This window comes from Chiroxiphia lanceolata, chromosome 2 (assembly GCF_009829145.1).
Source record: "Chiroxiphia lanceolata isolate bChiLan1 chromosome 2, bChiLan1.pri, whole genome shotgun sequence".
Classification (NCBI taxonomy): Eukaryota; Metazoa; Chordata; class Aves; order Passeriformes; family Pipridae; genus Chiroxiphia; species Chiroxiphia lanceolata.
Genome location: NC_045638.1, coordinates 84605023 through 84630937, shown reverse-complemented (window position 1 = coordinate 84630937; position 25915 = coordinate 84605023). Strand labels below are relative to the sequence as shown.

General features: G+C 40.6%; 1 protein-coding gene across 2 annotated transcripts in view; it reads left to right on the top strand.

The window, feature by feature from the left end:
* The window catches only part of TMEM135 (transmembrane protein 135), a 170660-nt gene extending 157276 nt beyond the window's left edge, over window positions 1-13384 (top strand). The window contains exons 10-15 of one of the 2 annotated variants that reach the window (XM_032679423.1): window positions 2975-3142; window positions 5673-5736; window positions 6437-6513; window positions 8109-8207; window positions 9329-9396; window positions 11013-13384. In XM_032679423.1, the coding sequence (XP_032535314.1) occupies window positions 2975-3142; window positions 5673-5736; window positions 6437-6513; window positions 8109-8207; window positions 9329-9396; window positions 11013-11145 (609 nt within the window). In that variant the 3' untranslated portion in view covers window positions 11146-13384. The remainder of the gene's footprint in view (window positions 1-2974; window positions 3143-5672; window positions 5737-6436; window positions 6514-8108; window positions 8208-9328; window positions 9397-11012) is intronic. The other variant, XM_032679424.1, reaches the window with a different exon arrangement.
* Window positions 13385-25915: the final 12531 nt, after the last annotated feature.

Below are 25915 nucleotides of genomic sequence, written 5' to 3'. Positions count from 1 at the left end.
CCTCTTCTATGTGGAAAACTCATAGTCTGCTGGAAGAATGTGTGTGAGACTTCAGGGGTAAAGAGGTGATTTGACCATTATGAAATATAAAAGCTTGAAATGGCTTTAAAACGGAAGGGTGAAAAAGAGATAGGAGTTAGTCTTGTTGAATTACTCTAGTTGAGAGCCCCAAATTTGATTTCAGTTTGTGAGTTTCTTAAATTATAGTAGACCAGCCCCACACTGCTCTCTCTGTCCTTTCTTAGGTGAGGGGGGAGACATGTTAATGATTAAAAGAACATAGGAGCAGGGCAGAAAGTGGATATTCAGGAGTGCTCTTCCTCTTCATATTTAAATGTCCATTAGCTAGTTGACATCATCCATAATAGCTTTTATGTAACATTCAGTAGTGATGTACCACCTGATTTCATCTACTTCCCTTCAAACTAAATACTTAAAAAGCTTTGGATTTGCAAATGTCTAAAAAGAGCTGCCAGAAGCAGTCAAACAATATTTTTCCTTCTTTGGATTCCACTCAATTACAGTGAGGAAACATTAGCCAGCAGTAGAAGTCCAGTTCATTTTTTTTGCTGGTGCTGCAGATGGGACCGGATAACCCTCCCAACTTACTAATGACTAGAATAACCACAAAATAGGTCATAGAATAATGGAATGGTTTGGGTTGGAAGGGACCTTAAAGATCATCTCGTTCCAACCCCCCTTGCCATGGACAGGGACATCTTGCAGTAGACAAGGTTACTCAAAGCCCCATCCAACCTGATCTTGAGCAGTTCCAGGGATGCCCCAACTTCTCTGACATTATTTTCTGAAGATTGTAGTCTCAGTGTTCTGTCTCTTGAAGGAACATGGGCTACTGTATACCCAGACTAAATATTAATTATCTTAATTAATTTTAAATACCTTATCTAGTTCCTAATGTATTACAACAGGTTGTCTGAGGTTTTGGTATGTTACTGAACTCTCTTTATGTGCACACATGCTTTTTTGAATTTGAGTTAAAGCCAATATCTTGACTGTATTAAGAAATTTGTTTCTCAAAAGCAGAAAAAAGTTTTATTCAACAATATTGGAGATATGACGTTACAATGTGCTGCTACTTCTGGCTGATTTGATTTCCAACTCAAAATCTCTGTAGAGAAATGGCTCTTAGCAGAGTTTTCTTTTCTCACTTACATTTATTATAGTGTCCTACCTATGCTTTCCTGTATTCTACCTCCATTCTTCTTTGAGGTCTTCTTATGGAAGGCGAAAGTTACAATATAGTACATTAATTATAAGATATAATACTTCCTGTGACTCTGAAACAAACACCAGTAAGTGTGATACGCTTTCACCTGGTAGATGTAATGAGATAAATAGATAGATTTTGTGCAATACTCACTGCTTTGTGCACATCAACACTAAACCTCATGATTCAGTTCAGCACTTCTAAGTTGGCTACTAATAGAAATAAAATCAGGGATACATTTGAGTGTTTTCAGTTGAAGTTTAGATGTTTCCTCACCCCATCAGAGTCACCTTTCCTGGATAAAAATGTCATAAATAGCATTCTGTTGTTTGTGGTTTTGTTTTGGGTTTTGTTCATAACTGCTGGGTTTAGGACTTTGTTTTTGTGTAATGGTACCTGGCATCATAATTATGCCTTTCTTTGGAAGATGAGAGCTATGTACTATGCTGTGAGGTACCTCTTCATTTTAGGTGCAAATACACGTTCATCTTAACTGTGATATTTTAACTACATGAAATTCACAACACATTTACACCTCTGCCTATCTCACATACCTTTTGGTAGGCATTTTCATTACAGAATGAGCTGTGCAATATGTACAATTTACGTAACTTTAAGAGTAGCAGATGAAGGAATGGAAATTTTTCATTCAAAAAAAAGTGCTACTGTATTATTGGATGACAGAACATATTTTCTTCCACTTGATTCTCATAAACCACTTATTGAATACCACAGAGAGTAATTGCTTCAGGAAGAGTTTATTACTAGATGTTTAACCACAATAAAAATTTTTGAGCTTTATGATGTATTATGAAGTTCTGCAGGAGGTAAAAATAGTGTGAGTTTCTGAGCCTGAAAAGTTGCTCAAACCCTCTACCAGTTGTCCCTGTCACTGGAATTCTGTCTTTGTCACTGGAATTAAATAAGGTGCCTGCCTTATTTGCCAATGATGAGTGCACAGATAGTTTTCATGTAAGGCATTTTCCAACCCAAAACTAGATTTTATTCAGAATTAATAGAAAAGTTCAGCCATAGGGTAAGAATAATGATGGGAAGAATTGGAGGAAGTTATAAGAGAAACTAGGGGGAATAATATGGAAAGAAAAATTCAGTGTGGTTTTGTGAAAAGGTAAGAAAAAGCAGATCTGTATCCAAGGTGGAGTGGTAAGTAAATTCATTGGAACCCATGTTATCCTTTCTCAGTAGCTCCGCACATAAACTCCCAGTTTTACCCTTTCCCTTTCTACAGGCAAGGAAAGTCTGTGCCAAGCCACCAGGGTTAATTTCTAATTCTCACACTTTCTGAAATTTATTTTTGGTGGACTTTCTCCTCCTTAGTGTTTTCTCCAGACATCTGAGTGTATAAGTACTCTTTTTTTCCACCACATTGCTTTCCTGTATAAACACATTTGTGGTTGAAAGCTGGTCAGTAACCTGGAAATGAAGTCATCAGGATTATTTCAAACAACAGAATTTTGGAGTAGAAGAGAAAAAGAGTTTCTCCCTTGAGGCCTTTCAGAAATCCATAGAAATTAAAGAGGAGTCAATTGTCTGTGATTTTATTGCTTTTGCTATTTTACAGGGGAATGAGGAACAGGGAAGCATTTATGCATTTTTACATATTCTCTGCAGAGTGGCTTTTAAATTGCTCGATGTCAAAAACAAGTCTTTCTGTAGATGCTTTTGCTTTTCCTTTTTCTGAATTTATGGTTTCTTACCACAAAAATCTTTGTTTCTTTTCTCTAGGGCTTCATTAGGATGTTTAGCATTGGTTACCTGATCCAGTGTTGCCTTCGGATTCCTTCCACCTTCCGGCATCTGTTTACACAACCATCACGGCTATTTTCCCTCTTCTATAACAAGGAAAATTTCCAGCTTGGAGCTTTTTTGGGATCTTTCGTCAGTATATACAAAGTAAGTGTATAGCATACAGAAATGATAAAAGCCATGGCTTTCATTTCACTTTTCAGAATATCACAAAGAGCTAAAAAGTCCAGCTGCTTGATAGTACTGATGCTGTTTGCTACAGCACGTGACTGACAAATTCTATGCTATTGCAATAATCAAATTGTAAACAGAAAACTAGTCTTCCATTTCCTGGGTTTTTTTCTATCATTTCCAGATAAACCAGATGGATTGTGCAATGTTGTTTCGAGATCAGGTGATAGGGAGTACTTCAGAGAAAGTGCATTCAGATTTCAAAAGGAATTGCTGGTACACAAAAGCATTTTAGTGCAGACACAAGTAGTGACTGCAGTAGCGGCAGTGTTGCCAGAGAGAAGCCATTTGCACATTTTGTTGGCTCAAATATCTGGAATTCTTATTTGACACTAAATAGCAGGAAATTGCAGAACATACAATGCGTAGTGAGGAGACATTGCACTTACAGCTTGGAAGTCTGCCCTTCTACACTAAGATGACAGATTGTGAACTGATATGTATTCATATATTATTGTTGGAATTAATCTAATTATATTTATTTATGCCAAAAGAGAAGATGGCAAGGCACATGCCCTAAAGGCAGAATACATTGCGCAGTGCAGTGCTGAAGTGGCTTTTGCACTTTTATATTCTTAATCACACTTGCAGTTTTTCACCTACCACTTTATTCACACTGCAAAGTTATGATCATTCTGTATTATTAAAGGTAAATACAAGAATTTATAAGGTTTAAAATTTTTGATGGCAAAATGCAAATAGGCTGTCCGAAGTTTATTTGAAAATTAAATTTTTGCTCAAACTTTAAGAACAGAACCTTTACAGAAAAAAATACTTAAATTGGAAAAGCTGAAAAGACTTTGGTGTTTTTAAAAGCTCTTTGCTAAGTGTAATTTAGTCTTACAGATGCTCATTTTATGAGGGTGACCTACTCTGACCTTTATTTACTATTTATTAAGTACTGGCACTGGTGAGGCCACACTTCGAATCCTGTGTTTGATTTTGGACCCATCACTACAAAAGACATTGAGGTGCTGGACCATGTCCAGAGAAGGGCAGTGGAGCTGGTGAAGGGTCTGGAGCACAAGTCTTATGGGGAGTGGCTGAGGAAACTGGGGATGTTTAGTCTGGAGAAAAGGAGGCTCGAGGAGGACCTTCTCACTCTCTACAACTGCCTGAAAGGAGGTTGTATCCAGAGGGGGGTCATCCTCTTCTCCCAAATAACAAGTGATGGGACAAGAGGAAATGGCCTCAAGTTGTCCAGGGGAGTTTTAGATTGGATAGTAGGAAATCTTTCTTCATTGCAAGCATTGTCAAGCACTGGAACAGGCTGCCCAGGGAAGTGGTGGAATCTCCACTCCTAAAGCTGTTCAAAAGGTGTGTGAATGTGGCGCTTGGGAACATGGTTTAGTGGTGGTCTTGGTGGGTGCTGAGTTAACAGTTGGACTTGATGATCTTAAATGACCTTTGCAGGCTAAATGGTCCTATGAGTCTATGATTCTATTAGATGTTATTGATTGCATTTCATAACTTGAACAGATCTGGGTTACATTATATTTTTTTTTCAGGTTGAGATAAGCATGTAGGGCAGCAGAGATTCTATTCACTCAAAAAAATTGGACTACAGACAAAAAAAAGGGAAATGCTTGGGGCGTTTTGAATCTGAAGGAATATGTTAAGTTAATATGTTTTTGTGGTTCCAGAATTTATTGGATGTATGGAAAAATCTCAAGGGGTTTGGTGTGTAATTGAAAGTAGCCTTTATCATAGGAAAGAGTCTAAGCAGCTACAGCAAATGAAGATGATGTGAATTCAAGATTGGCTTTGGTATTAGATTTGTATTCAAATTAGATTGATCTGCTCTCTGATTTTGAAAGAAATGATAGTGGTAATCTGTAAATTAAAACACTGAAATATTTTGGGTACGGTGTCCAACTCTCTGACTTTAGTATCACCAGTGCTTTTAAAGATTGTTCTTTGGTTGTGTTGATGTCTTGTGTTTTTGTTGATATAATTCAATGTTTCTTGATGTGGTAAAGAGGATTACTGAATCAGACAGAACATGTCCCAGTAATGAAAGTTTCTACAGCTCTTAAGAGATTTACAATTGTGATTTTACATTTCTCTTACAAACCTCTTATGATGGGAAAGTTTTCTGCCTCCATATCAATTAAATTCCCTTCTATTATAGCAGTCTTATCAAGTAGAAGAATGCATTATCCATGGAACTGTTCAAAGCCAGGCTGAATGGGGATCTGAGCAATCTGATCTAGTGGAAGGTGTTCCTGCCCATGGCAGGGGGGTGTTGGAACAAGATGATCTTTAAGCTTCCTTCCAACCCAACCCATTCCATGACACTATGATTATAGGTATTATCATACTACACTCTTATCACGCTACACTCTTAATTCATACTGTGTGCTGTATCACTAGCTTATAGAGTTATATCTGCAGTCTATGTGTTATGAATGTTATGGGGCTAATCCTTTTTTCTTTTCACCTACAGGGCACAAGTTGCTTCCTGCGCTGGGTCCGGAACCTAGATGATGAGCTTCATGCACTTGTAGCTGGTGAGTCCATGAAAAGCACTTTATTTTGCCTGTGTTGGGACTCTGCAAATACTCATCTTGTCTATCCTCCCATTCCCTTTTCAGACTTCTGTGCTGAAAATAGGACTGTGTACATCATGATTGTGTCAAAGTGACAGTGATGTTTCAAGTAGCTTCAAAGAAAGGGTTGCAATTAAAATTGTAAGGCAAATTCAATCAAATGGTCAGCTCTAAGAACAGTATGTCATTGTGTGCACAAATATAGACATGCCCTTTAATTTCCAACTGTAGAGATGTGAGAGAGATGTGAGAGATGTGAGATGCAAATAGTAATTCTTCCATATGTGACAGAATACACATTGGAAATTATGGGCTCCACTGGGTCCAAAGAAGAACCCTTTTGCCATGAAATTTCTGTGGTGGTGCAGGCCCTTCTCTGCTGTTTGTGCATCTGTCACGTGTTGGAACCTCAGAGGTCTCTTATTCCAAAAAGAAGAGAGAAGTTTGATACTGTGCTCCTGAGCACTGAAGTACAGATTTGTTTCACAGTTTCAAAACTTTCTCTTTTTAATGACAAAAACCATATTTGGACAGGCAGCACAGGAAGATCACTGAACTGTGTTGTAGCAACAGAAATAAATAGCCTTGTGCAGTGTGTGTTTGGCTGACATACCGCAACAGCAACACAAGTAACAGTGCTTTTGTTTTCTAATTGTTACAGGGTGTCTAGCAGGGATTTCTATGATGTTTTACAAAAGTACAACTATCTCTATGTATCTGGTGTCCAAATTAGTAGAGGTAAGTTATTATCTTTGTAACAGAGGTCTTCATCTATTTTCTCAAGGCAGAAAAAAGGAAATGAACTTCATAGGCTTTGTCTGGCAATTCTAGTAAAATACAAAGTTGTGTGGTGACGGTGTGTTTCAGTACCTGATGTGTGCCAAGAGGCATTGCTGTCATGGGGTCTCATTTCTTTCTTATATTCTTTTCTCTGACTCATTTTAAAAGTCCTTTATCCACTGGTCTCCATGTATATTCTCCATGAATTTTCTTAATCTCCTGATAACCCTTTGCTTTGTAGCTTTTGCATATTTTTTAAATCTGAAAGTTCCAAGAATGTCTGTTCTGCCAGAAACATAAATCAGACCTAGTCCTTAATTGCAGATTTATTGCCAAAAGCTACAGCTTAACTTCCTGCCTTTGTTCCCTAATTTTGGCATTCAGCAGTTTATGGTAACTGAAAATGGCTTAGATTTTAGTCTATAGCTGGAGTTGTTTGTCAGTGTGCTTCAACTGATTGAATTCCCAGCTTTGGAATGAACTTTGTTCTAGTTGCTAATCTTCAAGCTTGAATTATTTCTATGAACTTGTTAAAATTAGGAGCCCAGGACAAAAAGTTATAGGGTTTGGATATCTTGATTATAATTTGCTAACCAGCGTTTGATTTCTTACTGTGATTTTTCCATAAGATCGAGACTTAGTCATGATTATTCCCCAAACAGCACCACTGGAATGAGCTGAGAATGTTCTCTTACTATGCACCATCCTGAATCACATATTTCTGCAAACGTTGAGGGTCTCGTTCCCTAGTGATATTTATCCACCTCCATTACCAGAGCAGAGTTCACTTAAAAGAACATAAATAGAAGGAACTTTTTTTTTTGTTATGCATAAAATTAAACATAAAAATGGAAGATATTCTCTGTTTATTCCTGCTCCTTGTTATCCTAGACAAAGCTCTGAAGGTAGTTCAGATATTGGTGATATAAAAAGAATTCTGAGTTATCCATATTGACTTTTAGAATACCAGTTGTAAAAAAACAATATTATCTTGTATTGCTCATGGTTTTCTCTGGACTTTGAGACATCGTGGCTGCAATGAAATGAGGAAAGTGCTGTGTGTTGTTTCTTTCCTTTTTTTTTTAAACTACTTTTATCATCATATGCAAGCCAAGGGTAACTGACCAAAGAGGCGTGTGCTGCTTTGCAAGGTCAAGCTGTGCTCAGGAAAATAAACTTTACATGTTTTCTCAGAAAGTAAAGTATGTGATTTCAAGCTGTTTAAGAACAGTGAATATTCACTTTGTTGGAATAGTTATAGCATTGTTCTTTTGCTTTTTTAAAATGAAGAATTTAATAGAGGAAACTTTCCCTTTTTCGTCTTTAGGATCTCTAACACCCAAGCTGTTGCTAGTCCTGTTCTATGCATTAATAGCTTCTTATTAGATTGATCTTGGATAACTTCTATAAGTTATCTCAATCAATTTCACATTTGTGGACATATAAAAAATATATCAGCATAGTTAATAATGTTGACTTTTTTTTTTGAATTGTAAAATAAAAAATAAAAAATTACTTTTGTTTTACTCAGCATTTTTTGTCTATTTTTATAGACTATATACTTCAAAGGCATTGAAGCTGGGAAGGTTCCCTATTTTCCTCATGCAGACAGCATCATCTATGCCATTTCTACATCGATATGCTTTCAGGCAGTAAGTATGTCATTCTTTAACAGAACATCAAGTTCTTTAAGTCAAAAGTTGAATGAAATGAGGAGCACAGGAACACAGTTATATAGAAAAGATGGTATGATGTAGTGATTGCAGCAAAATGCTGTGAATCGGGGCTCCTGCATCCTGTTTTTGAGTGTCACTGTGGAAAGGTCATTTCTGGGAGTCAGTTTCTCATATGCTTATAGTTGAATATATTATACAAAGCATTGAATTCTTTGGAAAGGATCTTAAAATACATTGACCCAGAAGATGAAAATACATGTATAGACTTTCGTAAGCACATGAAAGGACAGTTTCTCAAGGCAAACAATACAATAGAGTATTTTATGGGTTTTTAGATCAGCTGAAAGCTTTGACTTTCAGCTGACTTGAATTAATTGAAGTTATTGAATTAATTGCCTAGTTGAAAAAAAATCTGCAAAAAAATAGTAAAAAACCCTGAAGTTTTACATTTGAAATAAGCTTTTGCAGTTCTGAAGTCAGTTCCATGCCTGTATCCTCAGTCCATTTATCCTCTGCATCATCTGGAAAAGCAACTTTTCAGTGGTACACAAATTACTATTCTATTTCTGCTGAAACATCCCACTGTATGTTTTCTGGACCTCCATAACTATCTGTATATGTATTTTCTTAGGGATCTATGCTGAGATGTTTGTTATTCACTATATTCATAAGTGAGATGGAAAAATAATGGAATGGAGAGAAGACAAGAATTTTGGTTATAAGACATTATTTAAGATAATGTAACGTTGAATGTAAATATGACTACAAGAAATGGTAGACCACAAAATGCAGAGTAGGTGGGTACAAAGTAGCAGGTAAATTTTGCATCTACAAGTGCAAAATCATGTACATAAGACTGATGATTGCTGTTGCTTTCTCTGCAATGAGATGTAATTAAATTGCCACCACTTGTAAATGATACTCTTCTGGGAATATCAGTCTGTGCTGGTGGAGGTCACACAGAGCATTGAATTCAGCAGAAAGCAGTAAAAGTTATTTCCACAGAAATCCTTTTGGTAGTTTTGGCAACATAATGTAGCAGACAAAGCTCTTGCCTGATGCTGTCAGCTGTCTCTGATAGAATACTCTCCTTGCAGGCTGTCATGGAAGTTCAGAACCTGAGACCTTCATACTGGAAATTTCTTTTACGACTAACAAAGGGCAGGTATGTAATCAGGGGTGTGTTATGGCTTGTCTAAACATGTCATTGATCACATTTAGCTTTCTGTGTCATTCACTGTCAACAGCAGAGCCATAAAAGTACATAAGGGCTAATTTCCTGAGGATTTACTTCACTTTTTAAATGGTTTCCAGTACACTTGAAGTTCTTTGCTGCTGAAGCAACATTATTGGGTTTAATCTAATGACAGGAGTAAAGACTTAAATCTTGTGAAGACTCTTCGGCAGATGAGTGTTTTACTTGAAGCCTTTTTTATCTTTAATTCACTTGGAGGGTGGAATGCTTTCAGATTTCAGTGGAATATGAAGAATCCAGTAAACAACTATACATGCTGAAGAAATCACTCACTATGTGCAGTGATCGACAACATGGAATTACTCTGTGTTTTAAAGCATTACTGGAAATGTTGGAATGTCTCTTAAGAATACTTTACAGTTTCAGTAGTTTTTTTATAGGACATCTGTTTCAGTTGGAAAAGGATTTTTTTCTCCCCCTGGAAAAATGAAAAATTGAAAAATGAAAAATTTTCACCGATAATAATCTTAAATTTACACTTTAATAACTTAACTGGATATTTTGTCTATTATTTGCTGCAGGGATCTAAAAAGTTTTTTTTTTTAAATAGATTTTGCTGTAACTGATTTATAAAAATACAATTTAGTGAAGTGTACACTGTTATGCTGGTGCAGTATGTGTTGGAAACATCTTGATCTTAATGGCATCCAGATCTTGATGTAGATCAGTTTATGAATGGGAATGTAAGAGGTAACATTTGTTGTGACAGCAAACTCACTGGACTGTAAAAATAGAAGTGAAATTAGAGGCCAATCCCTGGGCCATGTTGAACCTACACTCCCCATGGCACAGTACACACACGAGATGACTGCATGCATTGCTAGATGTAGTGGGAAGTTTTCCTTGGGATGCCTGGAGGCCATCTGCAGGCAGCCTCTGAGGCCATACAAACATGATACAGGGGATGATGTTAGTGCAGATATCCAGTTTTGTCTGCATTTTTCCATCTTGTCTTAATCTTAAACTTGCCTTAGGTGAAAGAGAGGAGGGAAAAGAAATTCTGTTCTGCCCATTCATTTTATCTGAAGCAAATCTCTGTAATAGTAATTTTGACACTCTCTTCATAGAGGCAATTTCTTTTGACATTTCATAAATTTTTCAGTCTATGATTTTGAAGAGTAACGAAATGGAAATATGTTGTAACACCCATAAAATTGTCATCCAGACTTGGATAGGCAAGTCCAGAGTTTGCTTTGCTGGAATGAGAGAGAACAGTAGTATATTTTGGTTTGACCTTTTTTTTTTTGGAGTTAAAAGTCGAAAGGGATTCTCCCCTTTTTCACAAGTTGCATTATATGAAGTATACCTACACAAAGACTATTAGTCACATTTGTCAATTTTTATTTTTTTTTTAAATCTTTATTGCCTGAATTGAAAAACTTGTGATCTCTGAACAGTGCAGGTTGAAGCCTGTATTTCACAGATTTTGGTAGCCTTTTATGAAGTGAAATAATTTTAACAATGATTTTATTTTTTCATAAGTAAATTAATCTTGCGTTCATGCTCTCTTGTCTTTTCTTTTTCAGGTTTGCTCTCATGAACAGAAAAGTTTTAGATGTATTTGGCACTGAAGCATCTAAGCACTTCAAGGATTTCACACCTAAGCTTGACCCAAGATATACAGTTGTGCCACCAGAGCTACCGCTGGAGCTGTCTTGAACACAACAGCCTGGCTTGTCATTGAATGTGATTAGCATTTTGTCCTGAAAAGTTAATTAACTTGACAGTCGTATGTATGGAGGAGGGCTAGGGCTCCACTTCAGTATTATTTCAATGAGAAATGCTTTTTACCAATCGAAAATACTGCAGCTTTGCAGGAAGGTGTGGCTTAGTGATTTAACCCCTTCTATAAGCAGAAAATATTTTTGGATTACTGTAGTTGGTTGACAGTATGGTAGAATCCTGAATGATTTAAACAAATGAGTAATATATTTAGAGAAGTAAAACATAAATACACATCATAATTTCAAAAACTCTGTAGTTCATACCAATAGAATATTTCTTGGTAAAACTAAAAGTTATTATTAATTTAGAAAGAAAGACAATTGGCATAGTTTAGGTCCAAAATTTTACCTGGTCTTAGAAATGGGTGAAAATGCCTGCGTGGTTTTCTAAATTGCATCACTGATTTGTCTCAAAAGAGCCACTACCCACTCATTAGTTAAAATTAGAGTATTTTTGCACAGCTGTGGTTGCAAAATAAGGCATTCCTTAGGAAAAGAAAATGCATATTGATTCAGAAATCACATTCCAGGGCTGTAAATTCCACTGATGATATAGATAACAGACAAGGAAAACAAGAAGGCGGTCCTGGTGGCTGCTGCACTCCGAGGAGCAGCGGGTGTGGTGGTCAGCATCTGCCAAGTGGAAAAGGACGAACTGGCAGAGGAAGGAATGAAACGTTCCAGCCTCTGAGATGGTGCTGGAAACAGCAGACAGTTACAAAAATAAAAAAGCCAAGAACAAAACAACAACCCACCCCTCCCCAAATATACTGAAGTGAAATGTTTATTTTTGAAAGGGCTTGACATTGTCTCCTTAGATGGCATCAGGTTGTTTGTCAGGCTGCAACGCCAGCCAGTGTTTCAAGCATTTCTTTAGAAGAGAGCTAACCCCTGAGGTTAGACTGTTACAAGAGAACAGTTTTGACAATCGTATTAATAGTGTTTTTTCCTTGTAGTTGGTGAAGAATGGTTTTGCATCAGGCCATCAGACAGCCATGACTGGCACAGTTACATTGAATTTGATATGGTACTCAATGCAAATAACTACCTACACAAAGTCCATCTCATTTTTACCGTGCGTATTTCTGCAGATTTGTCTTCTAAAGTGAGACCTTGATGTGCTAATTGCCTTTTTTCTTTTTTAACCTCTTTGGGGCTTTTTTTATTTAGAATCCATTCAGGTGATGCTTGAATGATGTTCATTACCCTAGAACTTAATGAAAAATGAACTATATTCACACTCAGCTGAAAAGAGGCAAGATAAGCCAGGGAATTGAAATTGCAGTAGGTTGCATGTATTTTAAAAATAAAAGAAGAAGAAATCAGTGTTTTATTGGAAGTCTTTGTCAAGTGACATGAATTGGACTAACTAATAGACTCATCGTCTTGTAACACTGTAATCCTGCCCCAGACATAAGCATATTTTAATTCCGGTTAATTGAATACAGAATATGCAGTAATTTTTATCAGATTTACAGAATTGTTGTGAAAATCGTACCAATTTGTGCATAAAATCTGTTTCTTCATCAGCTACACTAACAGTGATGCTTTATCACTGTTACTAAAGGTGCTTCATCCTTTAAAACAGTGGTTGTCCAGGTTAGTGTGAATAAATTTTGGCAAGCTAGTTTGTATACAATATTTTATTGCTTGAAATATTATATTAAAATTCCTCAAAAGGAAATAAAAGTTAATTCAACAAGAACTTTAAAATGATTGTAATAGGTTTGTAGTGTTTTTCCACTGGAATATGGTCTGAAATATTTGACCTTGTAAAGTTTGAGAAGCTATATATTTTAGGTGGTATATTAAAACTCACATACTATATTATGGATACTTTCTAGTGTAACTATATACCATTCTCAAACTTAAAGATATTTTATAGATGGATTAAGTTTCTTCACTGGAATGACAATTGTGATTGTTTCTCTATTTGAGGGTTTTTTTGAGAAAAAAAGAAAATCCAAGAACTACATCTCAGCAGCTAAACAAGAGTTTTGTCTATGTTTCTTGCTTCCAAAATTCACAGTCCTTGTTTTGAGTTATTCTCATGTAATATAAAAAGAAACTAAAATTTTTTAAATTATTTTTATTCAAATCGAATATATGTAAGAGAAAAAAATAAAGTCCTAATGTTCTTCCCAATAATAAACAGTTGCTGCTTGAAAAAGTGACTTTTTGTCCATGTTGTTACTAATAAGCTCCCTGGAGTTGTAAGTGAAATAGAGTCATAGGATCATACACTAGTTTGTATGGGAAGGGACTTTTTAAAGGCCATCTAGTCCAAGTCCTCTGCACTTAACAGGGATACCTTCCACTAGACCAGATTGCTGAAAGTCCCATCCAACCTGGCTTTAAATGTTTCCGGGGATGGGACATTGACTTCCTCTCTGGGCAACCTGTTCTAGTGTCTTGCCATCCTCATTATAAAAAGCTTCTTTCTTATATCTAATCTAAATTAACCCTTCTTCAGTTTAAAACCATTAGCCCTTCAAGTAATACTTGGTGGTGAAGGAATGCCAGGAATGTGACCCAGCATTTAAATTGTGGGTATTTGTTGCACAATAAAGACCTAACACAGTGTAAGTGATGAGGTTAACACCAAAGCAGTTCAGCTGACAACCTCTGTGCTTCCACGGGTCATTATTATTAACTCATATGAGTTAATGTTTCTTTTTTAAACACAGAAAAGCACATTGCCAGGTCTGTTGGCAGGGAAGAGCCACAGGGAAGAGCCTTCGGCTCTGTCCACTGCATGGCCCAGATGGTTGGGCTGCATGGACTGAAATGGCAGCATTTTCTGCCACCTGATGTGGCACGACTGGTTACTTTTTTACATCATTTGATGCATGCCTCTTTGATCACATCGAACTTCTTGCAAAAGTTGATTTTGCAAGGGGAAATACAGAGGGAGGCTTGTTCAGGAAATGGTGGGAAGTGGTGGGTCAACCTGGAACATCACAAATCTGTGATAGAGAGTTGTATGTCCTTAGGGAGTCTGCTCAGGGCAACAGGCTCTGCTCAGGCTCCCTGCAGGCATCTCAGGAGGCTGATGCCCTATCTGTGGTCCCCAGAAGCAAATGCCTGTGGCATTCACCTTTCCTAGAGGTTGATTGCATGTATGGCTCCTCTGGAGTTCCTCTCTGTCCCCACTGCTGCCCTTACTGTGCATCTCACTCTGTGGCTAAAGTCTCCATCTTGCACCCCGACCCCCACATTCCCTGTCAGCAGCCTTTTACCCCAGTTTCTCTTAGTTCTTCATCTTTCCCTCAACTCTGTCCACCCAGTGTTAGCTGTCCCCTGTCTTCTCTTCTGTCTTATCAGTTGCAGTGACAGCCCTTGGGTGTCTCCTTTTGCTTCTACTCTGGAACAGCTCCTTCACTGGACATCCAGGGCAGTGCTTGCTCCTGCCCGAGGGAGCAGACAGGCAGGGATGTTCCCCCATGTACCCATCTTTTGCTGCCACCCTGGGGTTTTGGTTGGCAGAGCTACTTTAGAAGCTGTGGAATTCAGCAGTCCAGATCTTGAGTTTTCCTCTCCCAATCCATGACATTCTGGCCTGACTAAGATATATGTGGAAAATCCCACAGCAAAGGTTGCAATCTTTCTTTGATGATGTATGATCATTAATATGCTTTGCCTGCCCTCTTTCAGCTGCTTTTCAGGCTGTATGAGTTTGCTTCCATTGCAAACCTTCATCGTTCACCTTGTTGGAAGTGATGGTGAAGATGTTGACATCTACCACTGAGGAGAATCCTCCACTAAAGGAGAGGTGTTTGTTGGGTTTTTTTTTTTTTCAGAATCACTTTAAATCAAGCACAAGGCTGAGATTACTGCAGATTTTTTGGGTTCTTGTGTGGTAGATACTTCCACCAGGGAGTGCATGAAGGCACATAGAAATTTTCATCTTTTAGAAAGCTAATAATAAAAGCAGACTGCTTACAATAACAGATTTTTAGTTTTTATAGATAATGTCATCTCTGTTCATGAGGGAGATGAGTAAACATCAGATCTCCTTCAGTGTAGATGGAGCAATTTCACTACTGAAGGTAAAATTGTGAGTGTCCTTGTATTGCCTCACAGCTGGATCTCCAGAACAATCGCAGCTCTCCCTTCTGTAGGTGACATCTCTCCAGGCAAGGCTGCTCTCAGAAAATACAGGTTTCTGTTGTGTGGTCAACTAGGTCTGTGCTCCCCATCATTTCTTAAACATAAGGAGAATCAAGATGCCTTCTGTAATATGGACAAACTGTTCTAGTAGCTTCCTACACCTCTTATAGCAGAACTGGGACCCTTTTAACTGACGCTGCTCAGATGGGACGTTTCTGAGAAATGCCAGTAAGACTCAAAAATAATTTTCAGGAAACTTTTTGGGTCATTCCCCTTTGAGAACTTCCCTTTCCAAGCCACCATACTCTCGCTTTTTTTTTGAGGACATGGGAAGGGGTTTTTTCCAGATACTTGGTAACATCCCAGGCAGAGGAGTCTGCTCTGTTCTGAGCCCAGCCCTATGTTCAGCGAGTTAAAAATTTTGGACAGTTTGTGTGAAGCTTCAATTTTCAAATCTGCCAGAGGGAAATATTTCTGGGCAAGTGGTCCTTGGGGGTGTGTGCATTGACAAGGCACAAAAAGACACCAAGAAAATCAGTGATGCTTATACTGAACTTTTACTTTGTTTAGGATTTTTTCCTACAACTCTAACATGGAGTGGAGGCAGGGTCCAGGCTGTCTATGGCTGCAGTCAAATGGTTTTAGAGGTCTTTATCAACTTACGTTATTCTATGATTCTGCATCAGGGTTATGAATCCTCACTGTGATGCAGAAGAAGCATAGGACTAGGGAGAGAGGGCAGGATGTAGCAAAATGCAGTTGGGGGCAGCAAAGTTGTTTTGGTGTTTGTAGCTTAGTGCCTAAATGCCAGTCTGGAGATTGTCATTTCCAGATTGACTTTTCTTAGCAGTGTAGCCTTACCCAAGGAAACTGCTATTTCCCTCACTCCAGCTCAGTCCTCGTGCTGCACCTGGGTGGATCCAGCACTGGTGGGTAGTTGCAGGTTACTCAATTTGTGTGTTGGGGGATTGTCTCACAAGTCTCCTCCTTTTACAAAACAAATACATTTTCCCCCACACCTCTGAGAATGCAATAGAAGAATTTCACACTTTCCCTTGAGCTACACAGTTTCATAGGTTTTCTTATTATTTAATAGCAGATCCTGAACGATACATTAACAGTAAGATTTAAGGCAATAATTTTTCCCCCATAAGAAGCCTAAAACTGACATTGTGAATGTACTGGCAAAATCACCCAGTGCTCTCCCTTGCCTTAAACCACATTGAAATGAGATCACATCACTCAGGACACAGCACTCAGCTTTTGCAGCTGAATGATTATGTCCTTCTATCTTCATCAGAGGACACTTGTTTTACCAACATGTTTCTTTGAATGTGGCAAGCAGAAATGTGAATTAGAGCCTACTTTGATCTTAAGGATTTTTTTTTTTCCTGGCAAAGGTCAGGCAGTTTTCCACTTGCTAATTAAAACCTAGAGCAGTCAGAAGAATTTTAAATATTAATGCCAAGGTTTTACACAGGGTGGAAGAGTCTGGTTGGAAATCCAGGCGAATGATTAATCTTCTCATGCCAGTGGAATCCAATCGATGTTTTTTCCCTTCAGCTGCCACAACAGAGACATAAAAACATTGCTGTGGCTGTTGGAGCAGGAGCTGATGGGACTGTTCCCAGGACTGCTTGAAGGTTACAGAAGACCTAATCACACAGGGTCAGGGACAAAGGCAGGGCTTTTTTTTTGTATTTTCCTGGTATTTTAGAGTGAAAATCTGCTTTCCCATTGCAGGCAGTAAAAGCTCGCAAAAAGGGACAGGTTAGGGTGGGGTGAACAGACCTGATGTGAGAGTCCCACATTAAAACACTGCTGCTTGCACCAAATTGATACAAACATAGAAAAAAAAATTCTAAACAACCCATAAATGTTTTACTCTTTGTCTATTGGCTGTGAAAAAAAAATAAACCCAGGCATTTCCAGCCCAATTCACTTGTGATTGATTGTATTGACAAGTAGATTGAACATCTCAAACCATCTTGCACTGAGATTCTCTTGCTCCTCCTTGGAAACAGAAAATAATATACTTTAGGCAATTTGAAACCAAGTCAGAAAGTGATTCCCTGGATGACCTGTGACCCCTTCTGGATGGTGCCCATGGCCCTGTGCAGGGAGGGGGGACAGCTCTCAGCTGACAACACTGGCTGTACGGAGCTGAGGTCTGGTCTCCTCTGCAGCATTGTGGGATAGGCACTCACCACCTCCTCCAGTGAAAGACCTGGCAGCACCAAGCAAAGTTTAAACTTAAGCAGATTTAAAGCAAATTAAAAAAAAAAAGAAACTTTCCCCCTCACCATGACGTGAAACTCAACTGGGGAACACCTTTTCTGTGACCATTTGCAGGAGATGAAAAAGTGACTAACTACACCCAAAGACTTACAAAAGATGTTTGCTCATGAGGTGCAATTCTCACCCCATTGCCATCTCTGCTGCGTGGGTTTGAGACTGCATTATCAGTACATAATGTTAGCCTAGAGGAACTTTGAGTACTCTGTAATGAGGAATGGTCACTTGGACAAAAGTCACCTTCCAGGACTGCCTGGCCATAGCCCTGCTTAGCAGGACTGGTGGGACGCTGGCAATCCATTGCAGCTTGTCAGACACCAGAGGCACCAACCCTTGTCTCTGGAAGGATATGATCTCTCTGCAGGCAGTAATATTCACTGTTTCTCATTGGTTTGGTGAGAGATCCACCAGGTGGGTATATTTCCCCACTCCAAGAACATAACCTGGCTGATGCCCACAGTGCTCAGGGCTTATGGAGTCATGGTGGAAAACAGGTGCATTTCCACCAGCCCCAGTAGTGCCTCCCAAAAAGGTGGTCCTGTCCCTGTGCCTTTACTTAGTCCCTCTATGTTTCTGTTGCCCAGTGCTCTGTGTCAGCTCCATCAGAGAATGAAAGAACGGTTTGGGTTGGAAGGGGCCTTAAAGATCATTTAGTTCAAACTCCCCTGCCATGGGCAGGGACATGTTGCACTGGACCAGGTTGCTCAAAGCCCCAACCAGCCCAGCTTTGAACACTTCCAGGGCTGGGGTATCTACAACTTCTCTGGGCAACTGGTTCCAGTGCCTCACCATCCTCACAGTAAAGGATTTCTTCCTAACATCTAATCTAAACCTCTGCTCTATTAGTTTAAAATCATTTCCCTTGTCCTATAACTATCTGCCCATGTGAAAAATTCCCATCATTCTGGGAATATTACTTTCTCGGGGGTAAAGGCAACTTGAGGCATTCTGGCTGGGGGGTCTCCTGTGAGAGTGCGCTGGTCATCTGCATGGAGCTGCTTGAGGCCTCCTGGGCTGCAGCCCCAATTTTATTATTAATGCACTTTTCACCACTCTCGGCCAAGGTGGGTCTGTCATCAGGGTGACTTGGAATAGGATTTTGCTTGGTCACATTTGGAAGGAGAGCTTGATAGCTCTGGCACAACTGCTCTTGTGTCTGCCAACCCTATTGTTCTGTGATGGATTGTCAGATTTTGCCTTGATAGCATCTTTGAACGCACATGGCCTTGATTTCCCAGCTCACACACTGAGGGTGATGAAGAAATCCAGTTGGTTTTCTACAACGGTTCAGATAAATCCTCTGCAGGGTCACATTGACAGCAAAGAGATGTCCTGGAAATCCTGTTTAGTCAGGTGCTCTGTTCCACAACCTTCAGTGAAGTATAAACTCAATCCCTACAGTTGATCCCAAAAACAAAACAGTGTTGCTCGTGCAGGGGATGTCAGGGAAGCCAAAAAGGTGGTATGTGCCTAAATATCTCTACTTCATGTCTACAGGCTTACTAGGATCAAAAGACATCACCCTTCATACGTGTTTTTGTGGATGGGACCAGCAGCAGAACAGCTTCATGTGCCCAGGCACAGCCTGCTGGAATCTAGGCAGGAAACCACTGGCCACAAGAACAAACTCGGGATCATTGAGCCCAAGGCCACTCACCACCACAGGCTTCCTCTGATGGCTTGGAGTCTGTTTCTCAAGGAACTACTGCAGTCAGCCAGGGACTGGATGGATTAGACCAGTCCCAGCCAACATGACTGAGCCAGACTCACCACTGCCATTAGAGCCATGCCCAGCGGCACCACACGATGTGGAACACACAAAGCTGCTCTGATGGAAAACCTCCCCTTTTGATAGTGCCCTTCACATGCTAGCCTGCCTGGGAATTGAGCTCTGTGGAGTCTCTGATGGTCAGCTGCTTGTAAGCATGACCTCGGGCTTCATGTGTCTCTGGGAAAGAGAGGGAGCCTGGAAAACAGCCTTCATAGTGCTCCTGTGGGAAGCCAAATGCTGAAGTCTTTCTCACCTCAGCTGGAGTTTCTGCTCACCTGCCTGTCCCCCTTCACCCTCATGGTCCTTGTTCAATCCCACAGTAATTTACAGCTGCTGAAGATTATCTGCATCTCTGTTCCAGGGAATGTAAAATCCAAAGATGATTCAACAGGGAGAGCTCAGCCTTCTTACTCAGCTGGGAACAGCAGCAGTGGGGCTGCCCTTCTCAGCTGAGGATGTCTTTGACTGTAATGCCGGCTTTGATCTGTACACAGACAGGGATGCTGGGCAGGAATTACTGCTTGCTCCAGCAGTCAAAATACCACTCAGCATGGGATTAATTTTTGATTCCATGAGTTAGTTTTAAATTATTTTGCTTTAATAAATTGGGAAGGGAGGAGAATATTCTCACAAAAATGAGAGTGAGTCCAAGTAAAACAGCATGTGTAGCAATGCAAAGTGATTTTCTTTGGAGCCTGAGGAAGCTGAGGCCGTATTTTCAATCTTTAGCTCAGATCTTTAGAACAAATCTTTCTTTGAGTTCTTGATTCTTAAAAGTTTTCTGTGCGATAGAGTGACCTTTTGCTTGCTGTCTTCAGAAATTTTGCCCAAGACTTGACAATTAAAGCACTTTATGCCATCATGTGGAAGAAAGATCTCCCTCTGCTCCTGTCTGCTCTCTCCTGCAATAGATGAGAGCACAGACTATACTCCTAAATGACTTAGGAGTTTCATTCTCCATTTTTAGAGCTTCCACCTCAAACCATGATTCTCAAAATCCACCCCAGCTGTAGTTTAACTTGCCATTTTTGGGGTCTTTTCAGATGTGAAGAACTCTGAGGACCCTCTGTGCTGCCACTTCTCCTGCGTGGATTTCCTCATGTGCGTGTGTCACACCTCATCTGTGACAGTGATGAGAAGTCTCCTGCCTTCCACATGTCAACAGGGATATGAGGGTCCCTTTGCCAAGGTTAGACCTCTGAGGCAGCAAGAAAACAGTCCAGTGGGAATGAGGTCTGGCCTGTGCAAACTCCTGGACATGTCCCAGGACCTTCTGGCTGTGTAGTGATTGATCCTGGCCAACAAACATCAAGGAGCTTGCACGCAAATCAGGGTTTAGAGCCCACCTGTTTCTAGTCCCAGGCACCCTTTGGTTCAGGGGCATGGAAAGCTGCCCATTGGAAAGGGACCTGGGGTGCTGTTTGGCAGTGGCTGAACAGTGTGGTCAGGTGGCCAAGAAGGCCAATGGCATCCTGGCCTGTATCAGCAATAGGGTGTCCAGCAGGACCAGGGCAGTGATTGTCCCCCTGTACTTGGCACTAGCGAGGCCACACCTTGAATCCTGTGTTCAGTTTTGGGCTTCTCACTACAAGAAAGAACTCGAAGTGCTGGGGCATGTCCAGAGAAGGGGAAGGAGCTGGGGAAGGTTCTGGAGCACAAGTTTAATGAGAAGGGACTGAGGAAGCTGGAGGTATTCAGTCTGAAGAAAAGGAGGCTCAAAGGAGACCTTCTTTCTCTGTACAACTACTTGAAAGGAGGCTGTAGCCAGGAGGGAGTGGATCTCTTCTCCCAAGTAACAAGCAATAGACCAAGATGAAAAGACCTCCAGTTTCACCAGGGGAAGTTTAGACCAGATACTAGGGAAAATCGCTTCATGGAAAGAGCAGTCAAATATTGGAACAAACTGCCCAGGAAAGTGGCTCCTGGAAGTGTTCAAAAAACATGTAGATGTGCTGCTTAGGGGCATGGTTTAGTGGTGGACCTGACAGTGCTGGGTTAACAATTGGACTCCATGATCACAGAAGTCTTTTCCAACCTTAATTATTGCATGATTCTATGGGGAGGGACAGGGTTTCCCGCATCTCCAGCACTCTCGAGGGACTGCTGCTGCGCTTGCTGCAGAGAGCAGCAAGAAGGGCTCAGTGGAGAGGCATGAAAACCTTAGCTGGCAGATTGGCAATGATTTCATTGTCATTTAGACTTGCCAAGGCAAGATTTTTGTCCCTTTGTTTTCACAGGAAGTTTCTGATTCCTAGTTGTCGCTTACTGCTGTTGAAAGGGAGGAAAGTGACTCATGGAGTTTCCCATTGGCCTGAGGAGATATGCAGAGAAATTACTTGCTAGACACTCTGCCTAGACAGACAAGGACGTGGCAGTGAGGGAGAAATCGGGCAAAGACCTCTCAGATTCATTAGCATGGCTGCAAATTAATTGCCTGAAACAGTAACGAACATAAACACATTTCTCCTGTGGGCAATCTTTCTAGGAGGGAGCAGTGCTGCTTTGCCAAGGGCCAGGATCAGACAGGGTGATATGTATTTTATAGCTTTGACCTCCATAATTTACTGCACTGACAAAGCAAGGGAGGAGACCGGATGTGTGTGGAACAAAGATGGATGTGCCCATTTCCTCTTACTCGCCCCTTGGTCCACTCTCTGGAAATCACTGAAAATTCACTGGGAAGTTCACAGACCTATATGTATTTTGCAACAGGAGCATGCTGACTGTGGTTCCTGCTGCATCCAGGCTTCAGAGCACAGCAGCCAGTGTGTCTCAGGCAGGCTCACCCTCATGGGCTGCTTAGGTGGGTGTTTGGAAGCAGCAGAGGCATCTCTGTCCTCCCTCCTTGTCCAGAGAAGATCTTCCCAGGGGCGATATTGAGCATAGAGGTGTATCCTGAAGCACAGAAGGAGCATTTTAATTTTTCAGAGGGAAAACCTTGACGAGAGGACACACTTTGTTCTCATCAACATCCTTTTACTCTTTCTTTAAACAGAAATACCTTTTCTGCCCTTAAACCAAAATTTTTTGCCCTTAAACCCCCTCCCTGTGAGGGAAAGCAGTCCTTCATGACACATATGAGATTTCTAAAAAGCTGATGATGGGCTGTGTGGACCTGTGTTAAAATCCAAAGGAAAGACAATATGTTTTGTGCCAAAAAAACCAGGAGGCAGAATAAATTGCGTAGCCTAAATAGAGACAGGGAGGAGAGGGGAGGGGAGAGGGAGAGGAGAGGGAGAGGAGAGGGAGAGGAAAAGAGCAAGTCTCTCATCCAGACACTTTAGGAAAGCTCACCCTTCCAACCTGCAACATGCCTGCAACATGCCATGGTATTTGTCCTCTGCTCTTGTCTCCTTTTAGAGGTTTGCTCCAGTTGAAAGAACTGAAGAAAATATAGTTTCTTATTACAGACTCAGTTGCTTGTACTCTCCAGCCACATGGTCCTTGCATATGTGAACATGTCATGAACATTCAGATCCAGCCCTGCTTTCTGCTTGGGCTTCTGCCATGGAAGGTGAGGAGTCCTCGCTGTGCTCAGATACCAAGGCAAGAAATATCTCCCTATCAATAAACATGGTTCCAAAACTCTACACCCAGGAATCTCTCACATCCCTAATTGCTTTGATGCCATGAGATGCCTTAGGCATATAGACACATGCAGATGATCACAGTGTGGGGAACAAAAGGTCTGGGACTCTGCTGACTTTGCTTAGTTTTCCTTTATGTCATTTAATTTGATGCTACAGTGAGAAGGGGCATTTGATTTTCTTTTTTAATCAAATGAATACAAAGGAAGCACATTTTTAATAAAGGTGAAGTGTGTACATATTACTCTCCCATCAATGCCTTATAAAATCTGTACTGCTGAGGGTTGATACCAGTCTTTTTCTGGTAAAGCTACTTTTATTACAAATGAACAACAGGAACTAAAATCATAGAGCTAACTTACCTCTGGCAAACAAATGATGATCAGACTAATTTCTTCCACCAATTCATGTTTCCTTGTTCTGTCTCTACAGACTATCTTTGAGAAGAATTTTTTGCATGAAGTTCTGCCCTATCGAAGTCTTTGAATTCCCTGGGACCAAAATTTTATCTCCTGATTTTTAGGTTGTCTCTAGCTGAGAAAAGAAGTATGAAATGGGTTTTCCTCTGGATGCAGCTTTGCCTGATTCAGCTGGAAAGGACTTCGCTCCAGCAGGAGCTGGCTTCTATTGAGTGTGTGAGCTGGACCTGGAGCCCACCCATCTCTTTAGAAATCTTCACTCTCACTCTGTGATGACCATAAAAACACATGATTTGCAACTGTTGATAACACACCAAAAAGCAGAGATCTAATATGATACCTATGTTCATTTTCAGTGACTTGCCTAGATGCATTTGGTCAGTGAGCTGTGTTGGGGGGCAGGACAGATGCTCTCACCAGATGATTTCCCCACATGGTAGGTACTGGGGTGCCAGCAGGTTTGATCTTGGGGCATTTTTCAGTGCAGTGAGTGCCACATTTTGTCCCCTTGAACCCCCCAGACAGAGGTGAGCCACCACTACCTGGGTCGACAAGCCCTGGTCTGCCCATGGCAGGGCTGCACTGAGACAAAGGTTAGTGTCATCATGGGAGGAGGGAGAGGAGTTGTCTGTTGTTGTTGCAGGATGAACCCCTGAGCTGGAGTTCACATGAGAACAAAAGTACCCCAGAAGTATTTCTGAGGTCTGGGTCTGCTATGCTGCACTTAATTTGTGAGGCTTTGGTGCAAGACCTTCCCTTGCTTCATCATAACAATGCTAAGCCAGATCCAAGTCCTCCACGGTGGCTGCTCCAGCAAAGGGTGTAAGCACAGGCTCAGCCCCACCACCGTGGACTGGCTGATGCTCACGTGTCGAGCCTGAGATTCCCACTGTTGCCCCTCCTGCACCCTGAATAAGTTGGGTCCTCTGCAGGACATGACTGGGGTCCAGTTCATCCCTCCAGGTACCATTGCAGCTGGCCCAAGTGACCCAGCTTGCTGAGCGGCTCCTGGGTGCCCAGAGCCTAATGGGGACACACCTGGGTGCTGTGATAATGACCCAGAGGGTGGAGGATCTTAAACAACTTTGGCACAAGCATGAACAGCTATACCCATCCTGAAGAACTGTTTGCACCCTCCAAGTACATACCTAGAGCTGAGGTGGGAAAAGTCATTGGAAAGAGTCTTTGGCAATCTATGCTGCCTTGGCTTCCTTCAAAATTAGGCAGCTGATTAGCAAAAGATATTCATAAAACTGAACTTACATTAAGGAAACAACTAACAAGTAAAATGCAAAACCTCTCTTCCCAAACTTCTGGAAGGTTTTCTTTATTTATTTCTACAAAATCCAGGGATAACCTTTTACGAAATTTATCAAGCAATCAATACTGATTCCTTGTGCCCTAAAGATCAGGCTCCCTGAGGAGGTCTCAAGTCAAGCAACCAACCAATGAAATACCCTGAACCATTATGCACAGCTTGAAATGCTTACAAGATTATTTATTATATCATAGAATCATAGAATTGTTTAGGTTGGAAAAAACCTCTAAAATCATCAAGTCGAACCATCAAGCCACAACCACCATGTTCACCACTAAACCATATCCACAAATGATATCCACACATGATATTGAACACTTCCATGGATGGTAACTCCACTGCTTCGTGGGGCAGCCTCTTCCAGTGTATGACCACACGACCAGAGGAGACATTTCTCCTGATATCCAGTCTAATAAACCTCCCCTGGTGCAACCTGAGGATCTTTCCTCTTGTCCTAATATTTGTTACCTCGCCTGGCTACAACCTCCTTTCAGATAGTTGTAGAGAGTGAGAAGGTCCCCCTGAACCTCCTTTTCTCCAGGCTAAACAACCCCAGCTTCCACAGCTGCTCCTCATTAGACTTGTGCTCCAGACCCTTCCCCAGCTCCATTGCCCTTCTCTGGGCACACTCCAACCCCTCAATATCTTTCTTGTAGTGAGGAGCCCAAATCCGAACACAGGATTCAAAATGTGGCCTCACAAGTGCCGAGTACAGGGGTATGATCACTGCTCTGGTCCTGCTGCCACACTATTGCTGATAAAAATCCCTCAAAGTGCCTGATTTTTTCTAATGACTGCAAAGGTATTCTAGATATAGGAGTGTCATACAAATCATGTTTCTCAGTGTGTGACATCAAGAAGTTGCTCATAAAATAGCTTCAAATTGGGAACAATAAGAATTAAATGCCTTTTATTCATTCAGTTACATTCTTACACGCACTATAACAAAAACACAGGGAAAATGGAGATAATGAATGAGCTCTGAGCATATAATCTTACTGCTGCTTTTCAGTAGTTGAAAAGCATTTTGGTGACAATGTGCCAGCAGACATTGATTTTTTAAAAAATATTGAGTGATATTTGGGCAAAAATAGGTTGACTAATACAACACTAGGTGGCATTGTATAAATACATATAAAGTCTTGAGCTTTTTCTATTTCAAAGGAATTATCAGGTGAGAAAATCTCATTGAAGTGTGTGGGAGT